A 17,649-nucleotide genomic window follows, 5' to 3' on the forward strand; every position below is an offset into this window, starting at 1 on the left:
TTTGAAGTTTTATTTATTTATTTTATTGTTATTATTTTTACTTTTTTAAGGAAATTAATAAAATCTTAACACAATGAGAGAAATTCTACCTAAATGGGAAGCCTCAAATAGAGTCCACACAAATATGGGTTGCATTGAGTTGAATCCTTTCGATTGAATAGAATTATTTATAGTGATCTTCACATACAACTTTAATGGAGACTTGAGGAATTTCTTAGGAAGTTTTTTTTTTTCTATATAAACCCTTAAATATGGATTTCATATCAAATGAAATATGAGAAACAAATTTATTTAATTAAAATTATTAAAAAAAAATATCAAATTTATTCTTGTTTTCAATATAAAATCTATCATACAAAAAAAGTAGTTACTTTTGAATTAAAAAAAAAATAGAAGTTCAAAGTGATGGTGAAGGAGTTCCTTCAATCACCAACTGAACAAAGTGATGGTGAGTTTGTAACTTTTTATACATACTTGAACCATAACTCAATTGTAACAACCTGCTTTCAAACTTGTATATATTGTGTGTTTTGGTCTCATGCTTTATGTAAATATTGTTTGTTTTAAACCATCATAATTTTAAAACCAATCTATATAATTAAAAAGAGTTCATACATAAAGAGGAACCTAAAGCCCCTTGGACCCTCATGGTTGCTGCTCTAGGTCTTTAGGCCCTTACGAGTACTTTTGCCCTCGTTCCTTAGGCCCTTGCGGCTTCCACTTTGAGTCCTTGGACCCTCATGGCTTTAAAAATATGTGTACATAGTTAAAAAAAGTTTATATATATATATATATATATATATATATATATATATATATATTGTGTCTTATTAAGATAGAGTCAAACAAACTCTTATATTAGAATCGATAATCAACTCTAATACCATTTATAATAACTCACTTCCAATTCTGTAGATATTGTGTGCTTTTAAAGGAATCAACTCTAATAGCATTTATATTAGTATGTTTCCAATCATGTAGATATTGTTCGCTTTTAAAAGGACTTTTATAACTTTAAAACACATCTATATATAATATTATAAACTTTTTTTTTCTATATGCGAAATATCATTACAACCAGTATTGATATCAACCAATACTAATGATATATGCCTTTAGTACCCCTTTTAGTTGTTTTCATATGAAAGGGAATTTGTCTTACATTTTTGGAATTGTAGTTGAAGCTATCGGAACGTAAAGTCAGTGTATGGAGTGAAGAGGAACTGGCAAGGTGATCCTTGTGCTCCAAAAAAGCACTTATGGGATGGCCTTGAGTGCAGCTACAGTGGTTACAATCCCCTCAGGATCATTTCTCTGTGAGTTTTCTGCCCTGGAAAAACAAGCTAATGTGATGGACTAATGTGAATTATTGAATTTTCTTCTTAATGAATATCATTCTACTCTGTGTCCAGGGACCTGTCTTCAAGTGGGTTGTCCGGGAAAATAGACTCTTCACTGTCCAATCTCGAATCCTTACAGTACTTGTAAGTATAAAGTAATACAATGAAAATCAAATATAACATCTGTGAACTCCATTTTTCAACACTTTAATTCTCTAACTGTACTAGTTATTTCATTATAGAGATTTATCAAACAATAGTCTTAACTGGAGAAGTGCCAGATTTTCTCAGCCAACTGCCTCTATTGAAGACCCTGTAAGTTAATGAGATTCATTTTTTCGACATAATGTAAGTATTTTTTTGGCAAACATATAGAGAAGGGGACTGAATCTGTTAGAATTTGAGAATTTTATAGATACTTTAAGAAATGTTTTGTTAACAGTAGGATTAGTTGTAAAGGTGTGAAGATCCGTATTTTGTGGAATTTGTTTTTGAAAAAGCTAGATGTGTTAGTTGGGTTTGGTATTGACTCAACAACAATGTGCCTAAAATTGTAATATTTATATATCAGCTTATGAATGAAATCGTGTGTTCACATGGTATCAGAGCACCAAAAAGATCTTAATAGGACCTGTGAGTAAAAAAAAAAAAAACCACCGGCAAGGCTTTCTCTAAAAACCCTCATGGCTTCTAGCAATACGTCTGCTCTTTCAACCCCAGTTTTCAATGGTGAAAACTATCAAGTTTAGGCTGTTAAGATGAAAGCTTACCTGAGAGGTCTTGGTTTGTGGCAGTGGGTTGAAACTGAAAGGCAAGTACAACCTTTGGGAAACAATCTAACCCTCAATCAAATCAGGGCTCATGAAGAAGAAGAAGCTAAAGCTCCAAGAGCTTTATCTTACATCCATGCTGCTATCTCAGAACCAATTTTCACAAGGATTATGGCTTGCGAAACACCAAAAGAGGCGTGGGACAAGCTCAAGGAGATGTATTTGGGGAGTGACAGAACTAGGCAAATGCAGATTCTGAATCTGAAGAGGCAATTTGAAGTTTTAAGGATGAAAGACAATGAGTTCATCAAAGAATATGTAGACAGGCTCATGGAAGTTGTTAACAAAATCCGGCTTCTTGGTGAGGATCTAACAGACCAAAGGGTTGTAGAGAAAGTTCTAGTGAGCTTGCCTGAAAGATTTGAGTCCAAGATCTCTTCACTTGAAGACTCAAAGGATTTAACCAAAATTTCCTTGGCTGAGCTTGTTCATGCTTTTCAAGCTCAAGAACAGAGGAGATCAATGAGACAGGAAGAAAGCAATGAAGAAGCTTTTCTTGCACTGCAAAAAAGAAAAGCTTCTCAAGGCAGAGAGAAAAAGCAATCTGGTGAGAAGAAAGATAAAGAGAAGAATGAGGGCCAAGGAAGGAAAAGTGGTGGCAAGAAGAGATATCCTCCATGTCCTCACTGCAAGAAACAGAGTCATTCAGAGAATTTTTGTTGGTATAGGCCAAGTGTACAATGCAGATCATGCAAGCAATTTGGTCATGTAGAGAAGTATGCAAGAATAAAAATGATCAGCAAGGGGAGCAAGGACAACAAGCACAAATGGCTGAAAATCAGCAGCAACAGGAACAATTGTTTATTGTTACAAGTCATGCAACGAGCAGCTGCACAGAAACTTGGCTTATTGACATGGTTGTACAAACCACATGACTCCTGAATTGAGCTATTTCAAGGAGTTGGATCAGTCATATAAGTCGAAAGTGAAGATTGGAAATGGAGATTTGGTTGATGTCAAGGGCAAGGGAGTTGTTGCTGTTGAGACTCCAACAGGTATTAAATATGTCTCAGATGTGTTGTTTGTGCCTGAAATTAGTCAAAGCTTATTAAGTGTGGGTCAAATGCTAGAGAAGAATTATTCTTTGCATTTTCAAAAAATGTCCTGCATCGTTGTTGATAATGTTGGTTGTAAGTTGATGACTGTAAAAATGAAAGACAAAAGCTTTCCAATTAAGTGGAAAGAGACTAATTTGCATGCCTATACGACTGTTGTTGATGAGTCTGTGTTGTGGCACAAGAGATTTGGCCATTTTCATTATGCTGCACTTAAACACTTGCATCAGAAAGGCTTAACACGAGGCCTACCTGTCATTTGTGATGAAAAAAATGTGTGTCAAGTCTGTCAATTTGGGAAGCAAAGTAGATTGTCGTTTCCTGTAAACAAGGCTTGGAGAGCTTCAGAAAGGTTGCAATTGATCCATACTGATGTGTGTGGACCAATGAAGACACCCTCGCTGAATGGAAACAGGTATTTCATCCTGTTCATAGATGATAAAACAAGGATGTTTGGGTTTTCTTTATGAAGCAAAAATCAGAAGTGGCTGGTGTGTTTCAGAATTTCAAGGCCTTGGTAGAAAATCAAGCAAATTGCAGCATTAAGGTAATAAGATCGGATAATGGGACTGAATATACATCAGACAAGTTTGACAGGTTTTGTGTTGAAGCTGGAATTGTACATCAGTTGACTATCACTTACCCTCAACAAAATGGAGTGAGTGAGAGGAAGAATAGAACCATTATGGAGATGACAAGGTGTCTGCTATTTGAAAAGAAAATGCCCAAGTGTTTCTGGGCAGAAGCTGTTAACACAGCTGTGTATTTGTTGAACAGACTTCCAACCAAAGCTGTGAAGAATAAAACTTCATTTGAGGCTTGGTATGGAGTTAAACCAGCTGTGGAGCACTTGAAAGTATTTGGGAGTTTGTGTTACACTCATGTGCCAGATGTGAAAAGAGACAAGTTGGACTACAAAGCTGAAATGGGAATCTTCCTGGGATATAGCTCAACCTCCAAGGGCTATAGAGTTTTCAATTTGAAAACAAAAAAAATAATGGTTAGCAGGGACATCAAAGTTGATGAAGCAACAGTATGGAACTGGGAGAAAAATGAGATAGAAGTAGAAGATGTTGATCAAATTGGGGTAACCATTCCCCAAATTCCAGAAGAAACTGAAGATGAAGTTGGTGCTGATAACTTAGATGATGTTCCAGTAAGAGGAACAAGGTTACTTGATGAAATATATGAGAGATGTGATGTAGCATTACAGGAGCCTACATGTTATGATGAAGCTGCTAAAGAAAATGGGTGGAGAGTTGCAATGGAGGAGGAGCTAAAAATGATAAAGAAAAATGGAACTTGGGAGCTGGTTGATAGACCCAAAAATCAAAAGATAATTGGAGTTAAGTGGGTTTTCAGAATCAAATATAACTCAGATGGTTCTGTAAACAAACTTAAGGCAAGATTGGTTGTAAAGGGCTATTCTCAAGAGTATGGTGTTGATTTTTCAAATACCTTTGCTCCAGTGGCTAGGCATGATACTATAAGGCTTCTGGTGGCTTTAGCAGCAAAGATGGGCTGGAAAATTCATCATCTTGATGTGAAGTCTGCCTTTCTAAATGGTGTGCTTGAAGAAGATATTTATGTTGAGCAACCAGAAGGATTTCAAGTTTCAGGTTGTGAAGATAAAGTTTACAAGCTCCACAAAGCTCTCTATGGCTTGAAACAAGCACCAAGAGCTTGGTATAGTAGAATTGATGCCTATCTGCTCAGCAAGGATTTAAAAGAAGTGAAAGTGAAGCCACTCTATATGTGTTGAAGGTTCAAGAAGAAGTTCAGCTTATTGTCTCTTTGTATGTAGATGACCTGCTGGTTACAGGTTGTAATTCAAAAATCTTGAAGCAATTCATGGTGCAGATGGAAAGTGAGTTTGAAATGTCCAATTTGGGTGAGATGAAATATTTTTTGGGCATGGAAATTCACCAATGTGAAGCTGGAATCTTCATCTCACAACAGAAGTATGCTCTGAAGGTTTTGAAGAAGTTTCATATGGAAAGATCCAAATCTGTAGCAACTCCTTTGGTTGTGAATGAGAAATTATCAAAGAATGAAGTTAACATCAAAGCAGATGCCTCCATTTACAGAAGCCTAATAGGTAGTCTGCTTTACTTATTGCTACAAGGCCAGATTTAATGTTCTCAGCAAGCCTACTCTCAAGGTTTATGCACTCACCTAGTAAAATTCATTTTGGGGTAGCTAAGAGAGTTCTAAGGTACATTAGAGGTACTTTTGACTATGGTTTGTGGTTTGTTAAGAAAGAAAGTAAAGAACTCCAAGGATATGCAGACAGTGACTGGGCAGGAAGTTTAGATGATTCCAAAAGCACTTCTGGTTATGCTTTCTCATTTGGTAGTGGAGTTTTTTCATGGAATTCAAAAAAACAAAGGTTGTGGCTCAATCCTCAGCAGAAGCTGAGTATATTTCTGCAGCAGCAGCTGCAAACCAAGCTATTTGGCTAAGGAAACTGCTGACTGATCTGGGGCAAAACCAAGCAGATGCTACTGTAATTTGGGTTGACAACAAGTCAGCCATTGCTATTGCAAAAAACCTTGTGCAGCATGGAAGAACCAAACACATAAATGTGAAGTTTCATGCAATTAGAGAAGCTGAGAAGAATGGTGAAGTCAATCTGGTGCATTGTTGCTCAGAAAATCAGATTGCTGACATATTAACCAAGGCACTTTCCAAAGCCAAGTTCGAAGAGCTAAGATCAAGGCTTGGAGTCTCTAAGAAAATTCTCAAGGAGGAATGTTAGAATTTGAGAATTTTATAGATACTTTAAGAAATGTTTTGTTAACAGTAGGATTAGTTGTAAAGGTGTGAAGATCCGTATTTTGTGGAATTTGTTTTTGAAAAAGCTAGATGTGTTAGTTGGGTTTGGTATTGACTCAACAGCAATGTGCCTAAAATTGTAATATTTATATATCAGCTTATGAATGAAATCGTGTGTTCACAGAATCCTATGTGGCTTTGCAGAAACTTATCAGGGAATGAATTCACAGGTTCAGTTCCATCACTTCTTATCCAAAGATCCAAAAATGGATCCCTCTCTTTGAGGTTTGCTTGACAGACCGACCAAATTCAAGTTTTAGACCATCTTGATTCAGTTGAATGTCCTAAAATTTTCCATTTGGTGCTAGTGTGGATGGCAATCCAAATCTTTGTGTAATGGCCTCATGCAACAACAAGAAGAGTGTCGTTATACCGCTAATTGCATCTATTGCTGTAGTTTTAGTACTTCTGAGGGCATTCCTCATCTTATGGGGCTTAAAAAGAAGACAACAACAATGGCAAGGGATTGATATCTATTTAAGAAATGATTTTGGAATGATCATAAAAAAATGCTTGTTTAGATATATAACAATTGTTTCATCTCTGTGCATAGCCCTTGAATCCAAAGCCAATTAAGAAGAAGATGGAAGATTAGAGTCAAAGAATCTGCAATTTACATATTCTGAACTTGTAAACATTACCAACAACTTCCAAAAAGTACTTGGGAAAGGAGGATTAGGATCAGTTTACGGTGGCTACTTGAACGATGGCACTCAAGTCACTGTGAAGATGCTATCAGAACAAGCAGCTTAAGGGTTTAAGGAGTTCCGCTCAGAGGCAAGCGCATATCTTCTTCATCTATGAAAAATTATTGGAAATTTTCCAATTTGGCTTGGATCTGAGTAAACCCATTTGCATTACAGGCTCAGCTGTTGACAAAAGTTCATCATCGGAACTTGGCTCCCCTAATTGGATACTGTAATGAAGGACGATGCAAGGGGCTTGTATACTCAGGCTTGTACGTATATGAGTATATGGCTAATGGAAACTTGCGAGAACAAATATATATATGGACTCTTACGAACCTTATAGACACATTTTAAAATCTTAAAAACTTTTGAGACCAGAGCAGACAATATCTATATGATGGGGAGTAATCGTTGCATCAATTCTGATTTTGTATGTAATTATTCTGTTATAGGTGCAGGAAAGGACACTCCGGTCTTGAGTTGGGAACAAAGGCTTCAAATAGCAGTTGATGTAGCACAAGGTTAGCAAGCATGAAACTTCTTTCTGAACATGGATTTTTCCTTATCTAAATAACTAACAGCAGTGGAAGATGGAATTGCAGCATTTGAATATTTACATGAAGGTTGCAAGCCACCAATAATCCACAGAGATGTTAAGACTTCCAACATTTGCTTGGATGGAAAATTCCAAGCAAAAGTGGCTGATTTTGGGCTGTCCAGATTCATGCCATCAGAGAGTAGAGCTATTGTATCAACTAAAGTTGCTGGCACACCCGGCTACCTCGATCCTGAGTAAGTCTTCTACAACAGTAACAATCTCTATGAACTCTGGGTGTTGGATTGTGAAGTCTAAATTAATGTTTTTATGCTACACAAAGGCATTGAAAGCTGAGCTCCCACCAAGCTCGTAGGAATCAAGCTCCTTGTTGAGCTCGTGGGAATCGAGATCCTTACTAAGCTCACAGGAATTGAACTATCTGGTTAGCTTGTGGAGTTTAAGGGAGTGCATCCTTTGAATAATTTTTTTTATTTGAGTGATGAGTTTGCCCCTACAACTCCCTCAAGCCTGGAGCAGGCCCGAGCCTAACTACCACTCCATTCTCAATCAGTAGGCACCAAGAGCCTTGCCCGCCATCGTGCCTCATGCACAAGCTGGGTGGCTCATAGCAGCCTGGCTCACAACGGCCCTCTTGAACAAACAATGAACCCTAACGTGGAGCGTGTCAAGGAACTACATTTAACCCTTTTATGAATTAGGGTTTTGTTTTAAAGAGAAAAATTGTGTGCAGGCCGTTGTAATTGAGAGAAATGAGAGATTTCATACCAGTCCATGAGTGAAGAAAATTTAAACAACATAGGATCACATGTTGATATTTAAGCATGCATTGAACGGCAAAAACAGAAACGTTCACCTTGGTTAATTCCGTGAAAGGCCATTTCTTCCTCTTTTCTGGTATTCAGGAAGCTCCTCCAGTGCTTGATGGTGCGAGAATTACGGGTTAATGAGCTCTTCCCTTCTACACCCAGATTCAGTCCAAAACGAGAGTGCGTGCTCTCTTTCAGCCAAAGGAGGAAGGAGCAGGGAGCAAAACCAGCGAGAGAGCCCTTCCTTTTCTTTTATATATATATTTTTTTTTTTTTTTTTATATATATATATATCACACACATTATTTGGACCACTGAAAGGCCATTTCTTCCTCTTTTCTGGTATTCAGGAAGCTCCTCCAGTGCTTGATGGTGCGAGAATTACGGGTTAATGAGCTCTTCCCTTCTACACCCAGATTCAATCCAAAACGAGAGTGCGTGCTCTCTTTCAGCCAAAGGAGGAAGGAGCAGGAGCAAAACCAGCGAGAGAGCCCTTCCTTTTCTTTTTTATATATATATATATAAATAAATATATTCATATATATATCACACACATTATTTGAACCACCACTTGACTTAATGGGCCAGTCAAGTGAATTAGGGTGAGCCCATAAAAAATCAAGCAACAATATGTGTCCAGTCCCATTATAGACCACAATGCAAAAAAATAAATAACACTGATTTATGACATTATTAAATTGATTATGTAAGTCCACACATAAAAATTCCAACAATCTCCCACTTGGACTACATAATCAAACATTACAACATACACATAATCATAAATCAATGTCCCATAGAATCTCATCAAAATAAATAATCAAAAGCAATCATACATGCTTCATTGCTTGATTCACAGGGAAATATACAATAGTAGCAATCCTTCCAACAATACCATAATATTATAATACCAAAAATGGCTCCCACTAACTTAATACAACCTAGGCTTCCAACAACCCCATTTGAGATACATGTTCCTGAAACGTAATTATGGGTAAGCCTTTTGTTAATGGATCCGCCAACATACTTTTTGTGGACATGTGTTCAATATCAACAAGAGACTCTGCCACTTTCTCCTTAACAAAATAGAACTTTACATCAATATGTTTGGAGCGAGAAATACTCCTAGTGTTCTTGAAGAAAGCAACAACTGCGGAATTATCACAAAATAATTTCAGCGGTCTAGAAATGGAGTCAACAACTCCCAAAGCTGAAATAAAATTCCGCATCCACATAGCATGACAACAAGCCTCATAACATGCCACATACTCTGCCTCCATAGTTGAGGATGCTGTAAGTGTCTGCTTGACACTTTTCCAAGATACAACTCCTCATGCCATCATAAAAATATAGCCCGTAGTGGACTTCTTATCATCTATGCAGCCAGCAAAATCAGCATCACAAAATCCAACTACATCAAGTAAGCTGGTGTGCTGATATGTCAACATTAAGTCCTTAGTTCCTTGCAAATACCTAAGGACCTTCTTAGTTGCTTTCCAATGTTGACTCCCAGGATTGCTCAAGTACCTTCCCAACATGCCCACAACAAAAGCAATATCAGAGCGTGTACATACTTGAGTATACATAAGGCTGCCCACCACATATGAATAAGGAATGGTCTTCATTTCTCTCTTTCATCATCATTTTGAGGACACTGAGCCTTTGAAAATTTATCACCCTTCACAATTGGCGCTTTAGTAGATTTACAGTTGTGCATATTGAACCTCTTCAATATCTTTTCAATATAGGCTCTTTGAGACAATTTAAGCACTCCATTAGCCCTATCACGAAGAATCTTTATGTCCAAGACATAAGAAGCTCACCAAGATCCTTCATGTCAAAATGGGTTGACAACATGTGCTTTGTCTCAATCAACAAGTCAGAATCATTTGATGCGAGTAGTATATCATCAACATATAAAACAAGAAATATGTAACTACTCCCACTGACCCTCAAATATATGCATCTGTCAACTGTATTCTATTTAAAAAACATTTTGGGTGATAATACTATCAAACTTCAGATACCACTAGATCTTTCATCAACAGAGCTCACATCTTCAAAATATACAACCCTGTCTAACTTAATGATCATGGTGGTATGAGATGGACAATAAAATCTGGAACCCCTTGATCCAATGCAATAACCAACAGCAGTGGAAGAAACCACTTATGGTTTTAGGATCAAGTTTCTTTGACTGTGGATTATATGGCCTAACCTCAGCCTTACATCCCCAAACATGGAAATGATGAAGGCTTGGTTTCTTCTCTGACCATAGCTCATAAGGTGTCTTAGGCACAGACTTACTGGGCACTTGATTCAAAATATATGTCGCAGTCCTTAAGGCTTCACCCCACAGAAATTTGGTAAGGAGGAATTAGACAACATGCACCTCACCATATCCAACAATGTGCGATTCCTCCTTCCGCAAAACCCCATTCTGTTGAGGAGTGCCTGACATTGTATATCTAGCATCAATGCCGCATTCCAACGGAAACTTAGCGAATGGTCCAGAATTCCGTCCAGTCTCATCATATCTCCCATAATACTCACCATCTCTAACCAATCTCTCTAATCTTTGCCTAGAAATATGACCTAGGCGTTTGTGCCACAATATGGAAGAACTCAAATTTACTTGGCTTATCAACTCTCAAAGCCCAGTCCAAAATGTGCATAGTCATATGCACATTGAAAGACTCAAAACATTCCTCAAAATTATTCCAGTAAGAGGTTTGATGGCAGACAATTGTAGAGTAATACAGGATTGCTAGTAGCTGGAAAATAACAAAATTAAGCAATATGCATGTTACTACAAAATCATGCATTTGCTAGTTTCCAGAATTTCTCAATTTAGCAATAGCTTGGAATTTTGAAAATTCCACGGCGGTAAGGACAACTAATTAAATATTACAATCAAGATGTACTAATTTTATTACCGAAAGGGTAAAGAAAATTAGTACGATTCATAATATACAATTAATTTCCTTCACCAATCTAAGCATCCTACCAAGCATTGTTATCATCGATAGGACAATTACAATACCCGCATGGACCTTAGTTATCACAATAATAAAACAATCAAAAGAGGGAGATAAACTATCTCAACAAAAACAATTTGACACATATAGGATCACGATAGGCAACCACACATATATTCACTATTGTCATGGAGGAGCTTGATGGTGCGAGAATTACGGGTTAATGAGTTCTTCCCTTCTACACCCAGATTCAGTCCAAAACGAGAGTGCGTGCTCTCTTTCAGCCAAAGGAGGAAAGAGCAGGGAGCAAAACCAGCGAGAGAGCCCTTCATTTTCTTTTATATATATATATTCATATATATATCACACACATTATTTGGACCACCACTTGACTTAATGGGCCAGTCAAGTGAATTAGGGTGAGCCCATAAAAAATCAAGCAACAATATGTGTCCAGTCCCATTATGGATCACAATGCAAAAAATAAATAACACTGATTTATGACATTATTAAATTGATTATGTAAGTCCACATATAAAAATTCCAACAATGAGAACACACACTTAGTTGACTGGATCAGTCGATTCAGTCCCAGGCTTGCAAGAGGGGAAATAAGAAGCATTGTAGTCGACTCTAGGCTAAATGGAGATTTCAACCCCAACTCGGCCTGGAAACTTGTAGAGACAGCAATGGCATGTGTGCCCAGAAGCTCCATACAAAGACCAGCAATGAGTCAAGTGGTTGTGGAGCTGAAGGAGTGTCTGCAGATGGAAATGCGCCGCAACAAAAGTGCTTCACAGTCGAGAAAATATCAAGATACAGCATCAAGGGCTAATTCCATTGATCTGTTTGCTGTTGACCTCGACGTCTCAATGCCTCATGCAAGATAGTGAAGTTTATATGGACATTGGTCTCTGGAAAATTAAGATTGTTGAAAATTCTTCTGCAACATTTATTGGGTTCTATCAATATTTGTACTTTAATTAAAATAGAAAATAGATTATTTTTAAAAACATCTTATTTTCGGTAATTTTTACTTGTTTTCAATCAACTATTTTAAAAAATAATTATATAAATATGAAGAATGATTAAAAATAAAATAATATAAATAAAATTTATTTTAAAACATATTTAAAAATATATAAAACAAATTAAAAAAATTTTAAGTTTTCAAACAAACTTTTATTAAATAAAATATCACACAATAGTTTTTAAAAACTTAAAAACTATTTTTAAAAACATTTCCCTCAAAAAATAAATTCAAATTTTTAGAATTGCAATTAGTAGAGGCCTCTAAAGTTGAATAAATAAATAATTTTTAAGGTAAATTAAAAAAAGCGCTCGCGTATTTTTTTAAGATTAAGTTTTTTTAATTTCTTTTCATTAAAAAAAATAATAGAAAAGCTGACGTGGCAAGTTCGTAGATAGATGCGACATTTTCAAACATATCACATAAAAGTCAATACAAATGTATGTGCAATTATCAGATGTATTTTTCGGTCAACGAGAATAAAAGGTCAAAATTCTTATACAATTCTCAAAATTTTCTAGAAGTTTCTTTTTATTATTATTTTTTATTACTTTTTTTTTTTTTTTTTTTTTCAGTTTTTAACATTTTATTTTAACTTCAGATAAAATAATAATAATAATAATAATAAACAAACATATTTAAAGCCATCTGAAACCCGTTTCTGAACGGACGTACCCGCAGACAAGAAGAACGAAATGACGTCGACGCCGATGGCGCCGCCGAACGCGGCGGCGGGAAACCCTAACTTCGACGGGAATCTGCCGGCGACCCCAACTCCGCCGGGAACAGACATGACGGGCATCTGTTTCAGAGACCAGCTATGGTTAAACTCCTACCCTCTGGATCGAAACCTCGTGTTTGATTACTTTGCTTTGTCTCCTTTCTACGATTGGACCTGCAATAACGAACAGCTTCGTCTACGATCAATTCATCCTCTCGACACCTCGCATCTGTCGTAAGATTTCTCGTTATTTTGATTATTTTGGTTGGTTTAGTTTCTGAAAAAATCGAGGAGAAAGAGGAGATGAAAGGAAAATTTTTAAATTTTATGTCTTGAGTTGTTTGCATAAATTCTTGTACTCCACCAAGCCGATAAGAAATTTTGCGTGGTTTTGTGGCTTATGTGGTTGCTTCAGTTTGCTAAAAATGTTTAATTTCAACTCAATTGTTCATGGTAACTGAATGGAAATAGGTTTATTCGAAGTTCCCTAGTATTTTTTTAGGTGCATTTTAAATTTTCTTAGTCTTTGTTTGGTTGCTGAGAAAACGGAGGGAAGAAAAAAGAAAAAAGAAAATGGAAATGTGAATAATGTCTTATGTTATTTATGTTTTTTTAAAAAGGAAATTAAAATTCAACTAAATTAAGCCAAGTGTGTGGAAGAATTAGGGAAGTGGAATGGGCGCGTTAGTCTTCTCAAGTTCAATGAAAAAAATCTAAGCTTCAATTTTTGGTTTGTTTTCTTCGCTTACCTTTTCTCAGCCACGAAACTTTGTTATTTACTATGTTTTTCAATCAGCTAGGGTTTCTGGAAGTATTTGGAGTCTATTTCTTTTTTGGAACTTTGAAACATTCTTGATATCCTCTGTGATCAAGATATTGATATCACGACTTTAAATTACTGCTAAATTTGAGAATCATGATTTACAGTGATAATGAATTGAAGAAAACCAGGAACAAGAAAATTTTTGGGGATTCCATCAAAGTTGAATTAAGTGCCATTCCCTTGTGTAATTCTTCATTTCAAATTCAAAACACAATTCTTGGAACACGGGAATCTGCTCAAGCTCAGTACAGATGTAGAAATGTACTCTGAGCCTTCTAGGTTGCCAAAACTAATTAAAGATTGTGGACCGCCTTCCTTGGCAACGAAACACTTGAATTTTCTATTTAACAAGTTGTTAATATCTCATGTGTTAATTAAAGAGATCATATATGAGGAGAAAGTATCTACTAGGCGTCATGTTGACATCCCCATATGATTTGATGGGCTGCACTGTAAAGGATGATGGTTATTTTTATCTACAGGAAAATGACTGGTACCGAATTCATGCTGAATGAAGTTATGGAGCCCCACCTCTTTGTCATCCGGAAGCAAAAGAGAGATGGCCCTGAGAAAGTTACACCAATGCTTACTTATTATATTTTGGATGGTTCAATCTACCAAGCTCCACAACTCTGCAATGTCTTTACAGCTCGAATTGTAAGTTCTGTTATCTTTGTTGTCCTCTTGTTCCCATATAGCTCATTTGTACTGGCATATTAATCCAATTTAAAAAGTTCAAAATTATTATACGTTCATATGATTCAGTTGATGAAGCCATTTGAATCATTATACAAGTTTATTTGGTCTGAATATGCATCATGGAACTACTTGAGGTGCTGACAATGATTTTCTGAAAGATTGTTAGGTGCTTAGTCCATTAAACATGAAATTTGAAACCATTTCTTGTTTTCCGAATATGGAAGCTTTAGTTGTATGGCAATTGTTTGATATATGCACCATACATAATAGAAACTTGGGAACACTGGATTGAATAATTAAGTCATCTAATATATTTGTTTCTGTGAACTTGATCTCAATCTTTTTCTTGTTTGTGGACCTGTGTGGCAGGGCCGGGCTCTGTATCATATATCAAAGGCTTTTACACCGCTGCCTCAAAGCTGGAGAAGATTGGATATGGTATTTGAATGCTATCTCATTTTTCTCCTCTTTTTAATGGAAGAGAGGCCATCATTATTTTCAAATTAAAGAATGTGGCATACATTTGAAGGACTACAGTTATCATATTGCTTACTAGAATAATGTGTTTATGTTTGTCATTTGTCTTTGGAACTAGTTGATGGTAGGTGTTGGGAACATAACACCCTTTAAGTTTTGCTGCCTTTGAATCCAAGAATTTTGGTCCAGAAGTTTCAAATAGTTGGCATAATCAACTTGGTTTTATACTGTGATGTCATTATCATGGAAGTGTAGGCAGAAGTATGGCATAACAGAATATCGGTGGCAGCCGCATAAATATCTCCTTTTCATTATTAGCCGCACACGTATCAATTCAATTCTTGTTTCCTTCTGATGCAGTGGATGCTGAAAATGAAAATCCGCACTTGAATCAAAGGTTGGTAAAGAGACAATCGACTTTAAGGAAGTCATGCGAGTGGACCAGATTCTTGCATCTTTACAGCGCAAGGTAACCTTAACCATCAGGAGCCTTTATGCTATATTGAAGAGAATTAATTACATAGGGACAATGTAGAAATTATCAAAACATTATAGAAGATCACCCTGGGAACAATAACAAACATCTGATGGAATGTATGATTAATTGATTTTTACAGTTTATTTATCTTTAGATTGGATGACAGACAAATGCTATATGAAGGATGAAGTACAGTCTTGCATTCTTGTACTCATACATGACTTGTTCCTTTTACAAAGATTTTTCCTCCTCTCGCAAACTGAAATCCAACCCCAGTCACATCTGGAAGCCCTAGTGAGTAAGCCACCTTAAGGGCATGGAAGTTAATATCACTGCTCCCTTACAACAAAAACATTGAAAAAAAAGCATTAAACCCAACTATTTGGCTTGGCTACATGAATATGGATGCCTCCCTTTCTTGGCTTAGATTATCTTTTATCATGATTACATTTTAGTTTTTGTTTCCCAAATCTCTGAAGCTTTAACAGAAGTCATGGAGCACCTGTTCATTTTTTTTATATGAATATAATATTAGGACATTAGAAGATTTAAACCCTAATCCATCCCAACCCTTTACAGCCCTGAGCCACAGCATACAGGTGTAGAAGCTGGTGGATGGATAAAGGAATTAATGGGATTTGATCTCTTATTACTTAAAATAGATTTGAGTTTATTGTTTCATGGAGTTGATTCTTTATAGTTGATGTTCTTTTTCCATTCATGCAGCTGCCTCCAGCCCCTCCACCACCACAATTCCCAGAAGGCTATGCTCCCCCTGCAACCGCGGAAGGAGAGAAAGGCCCCGAAACCCAGCAAGCAGCCGAGCCACAGCTTCCTGCTCTTGATCCCATCATCGACCAAGGCCCATCTAAAAGAATGAAATTTTGATCCCCTTTTCATCCGAGATCATCTACATTGCTCTAACCGAATTCTCTGCTAATTTCTCACTTCCATCATAACTCATTTTCCCGGGTTTGTGTATTTTATCTAGTTCAGAATGTAGTTTTCATCTGAACCAAACAGGAGGAGATTGGTAGGATAAAATGTACTTAATTTCTCGGCTCTGCTCTATTTCGTCATGAACTCGTTAATTTCAATGCACAGAGACTGTCCATTCGGTGGAAAAATGTCTGAATCGAATGGTCCAAATCTGCTGAGAAAAGGTGCTGAGCTTGCAGGACCTATTTAACTCAGTGGGACATTAAGCAGCAGATAGTAGATCCTTTCCTTCACTACCAAACATGGAGCAGGTAGCCCTGCTTTGTTTATAATTAATCGAAGATATTTTTTCACCGACAGTCCAAAAAATTAATAAACATGTGGTGGATTTTCTCACTGTCACTAACCAACTTTCCACTACTTTAATGTAGCCGCTGTTGACGTGGCCCATTCTAGGTCGCAGGTGAAGTGTTGCCAGCTGGCTAAATCATTAGATATCAGTGACAGTGACTTCCATTCCCGCACATAACTTTTTTATGTTTTACGTATCGATCTGGGCGTGACATTTCCACCACCCCGAACTGGTATCTTTCACACGTGCGAGGCACCGCCATCCCTGCTGTTTCAAAAAAAAAATGGTGTCACGTGTTGAATGTGCATGCATGAAATTTTTAATAAAATTAAAAAGAATTTTTTTTTAATAACGTTCATTTTATTTACTATTTTAAAATTATTAGGATAACTCGGTGAATGAAAGATGAAAGTTGAATTTTTTGCAAGGATTATGATTCTTGAAATAAAAATAAAATTTAAAATTTTATTTTTAATAAAATATCTCATTTTTATTATGTTTTTGATTCCTTTATTCAATCGAAATAATATATTTTTTTTTACCATACAATTTATTTTTCTTATTTAAATTTCAAAATAAAATTTTGTTTCCATTTGTATTGTATTCATATTATTATGATTTTATAATTATTAAATGTAGTAACCACTGGAAGAATAAATAAAAGCTTGTAAATATTTGGAATAAAGATTTTTGTCTTTCTCTATCCTCTTATCTGATGAAGATTATTGACGTACATACAAGATCGATAAAAAGAGATATTTTCCATTTACAAAATATGACAGATAAAAAATTAAAATATATTTACTAATAAACCCTTAAAGCTTTTTACCCTTTGCAGTCCTCACTCTAAATTATGAATTTTTAAATTTTATGATAATTGTGTTTTGAACCTGATTAGGCTCAAAAATTAAGATTTAACCCATAAAAGTTACATAATTGATGAAAATTATATAAAACGTGAAAAGACTAATATACCATTCAAAACTATTTTGAATATTTTCTACCATAATGTTTGATAAACTTTTTGATTTTTTTATT

The 17,649-nt window shown here is 36.0% G+C and overlaps 1 protein-coding gene and 1 long non-coding RNA gene across 2 annotated transcripts; both read left to right on the forward strand.

Annotated features, from left to right (window-relative positions):
• The first annotated feature begins 1,412 nt into the window (after positions 1-1,412).
• Positions 1,413-6,466, forward strand: LOC117922234. The gene is made up of 3 exons (XR_004652458.1): positions 1,413-1,484; positions 1,583-1,655; positions 6,205-6,466. It is a non-coding gene; the product is annotated as an uncharacterized LOC117922234 (long non-coding RNA).
• A 6,318-nt stretch (positions 6,467-12,784) lies between these two features.
• On the forward strand, positions 12,785-16,552 carry LOC117921571 (mediator of RNA polymerase II transcription subunit 6-like). Its single transcript, XM_034839487.1, is given in 7 exon segments — positions 12,785-13,077; positions 14,149-14,323; positions 14,735-14,768; positions 14,771-14,803; positions 15,203-15,220; positions 15,223-15,311; positions 16,047-16,552. Coding segments are annotated over 7 exon segments (771 nt in total). The 5' UTR covers positions 12,785-12,817; the 3' UTR covers positions 16,209-16,552.
• The last annotated feature ends 1,097 nt before the right edge of the window (positions 16,553-17,649 follow it).

The sequence above is a fragment of the Vitis riparia genome, chromosome 9 (genome assembly GCF_004353265.1).
Source record: "Vitis riparia cultivar Riparia Gloire de Montpellier isolate 1030 chromosome 9, EGFV_Vit.rip_1.0, whole genome shotgun sequence".
Classification (NCBI taxonomy): domain Eukaryota; kingdom Viridiplantae; phylum Streptophyta; class Magnoliopsida; order Vitales; family Vitaceae; genus Vitis; species Vitis riparia.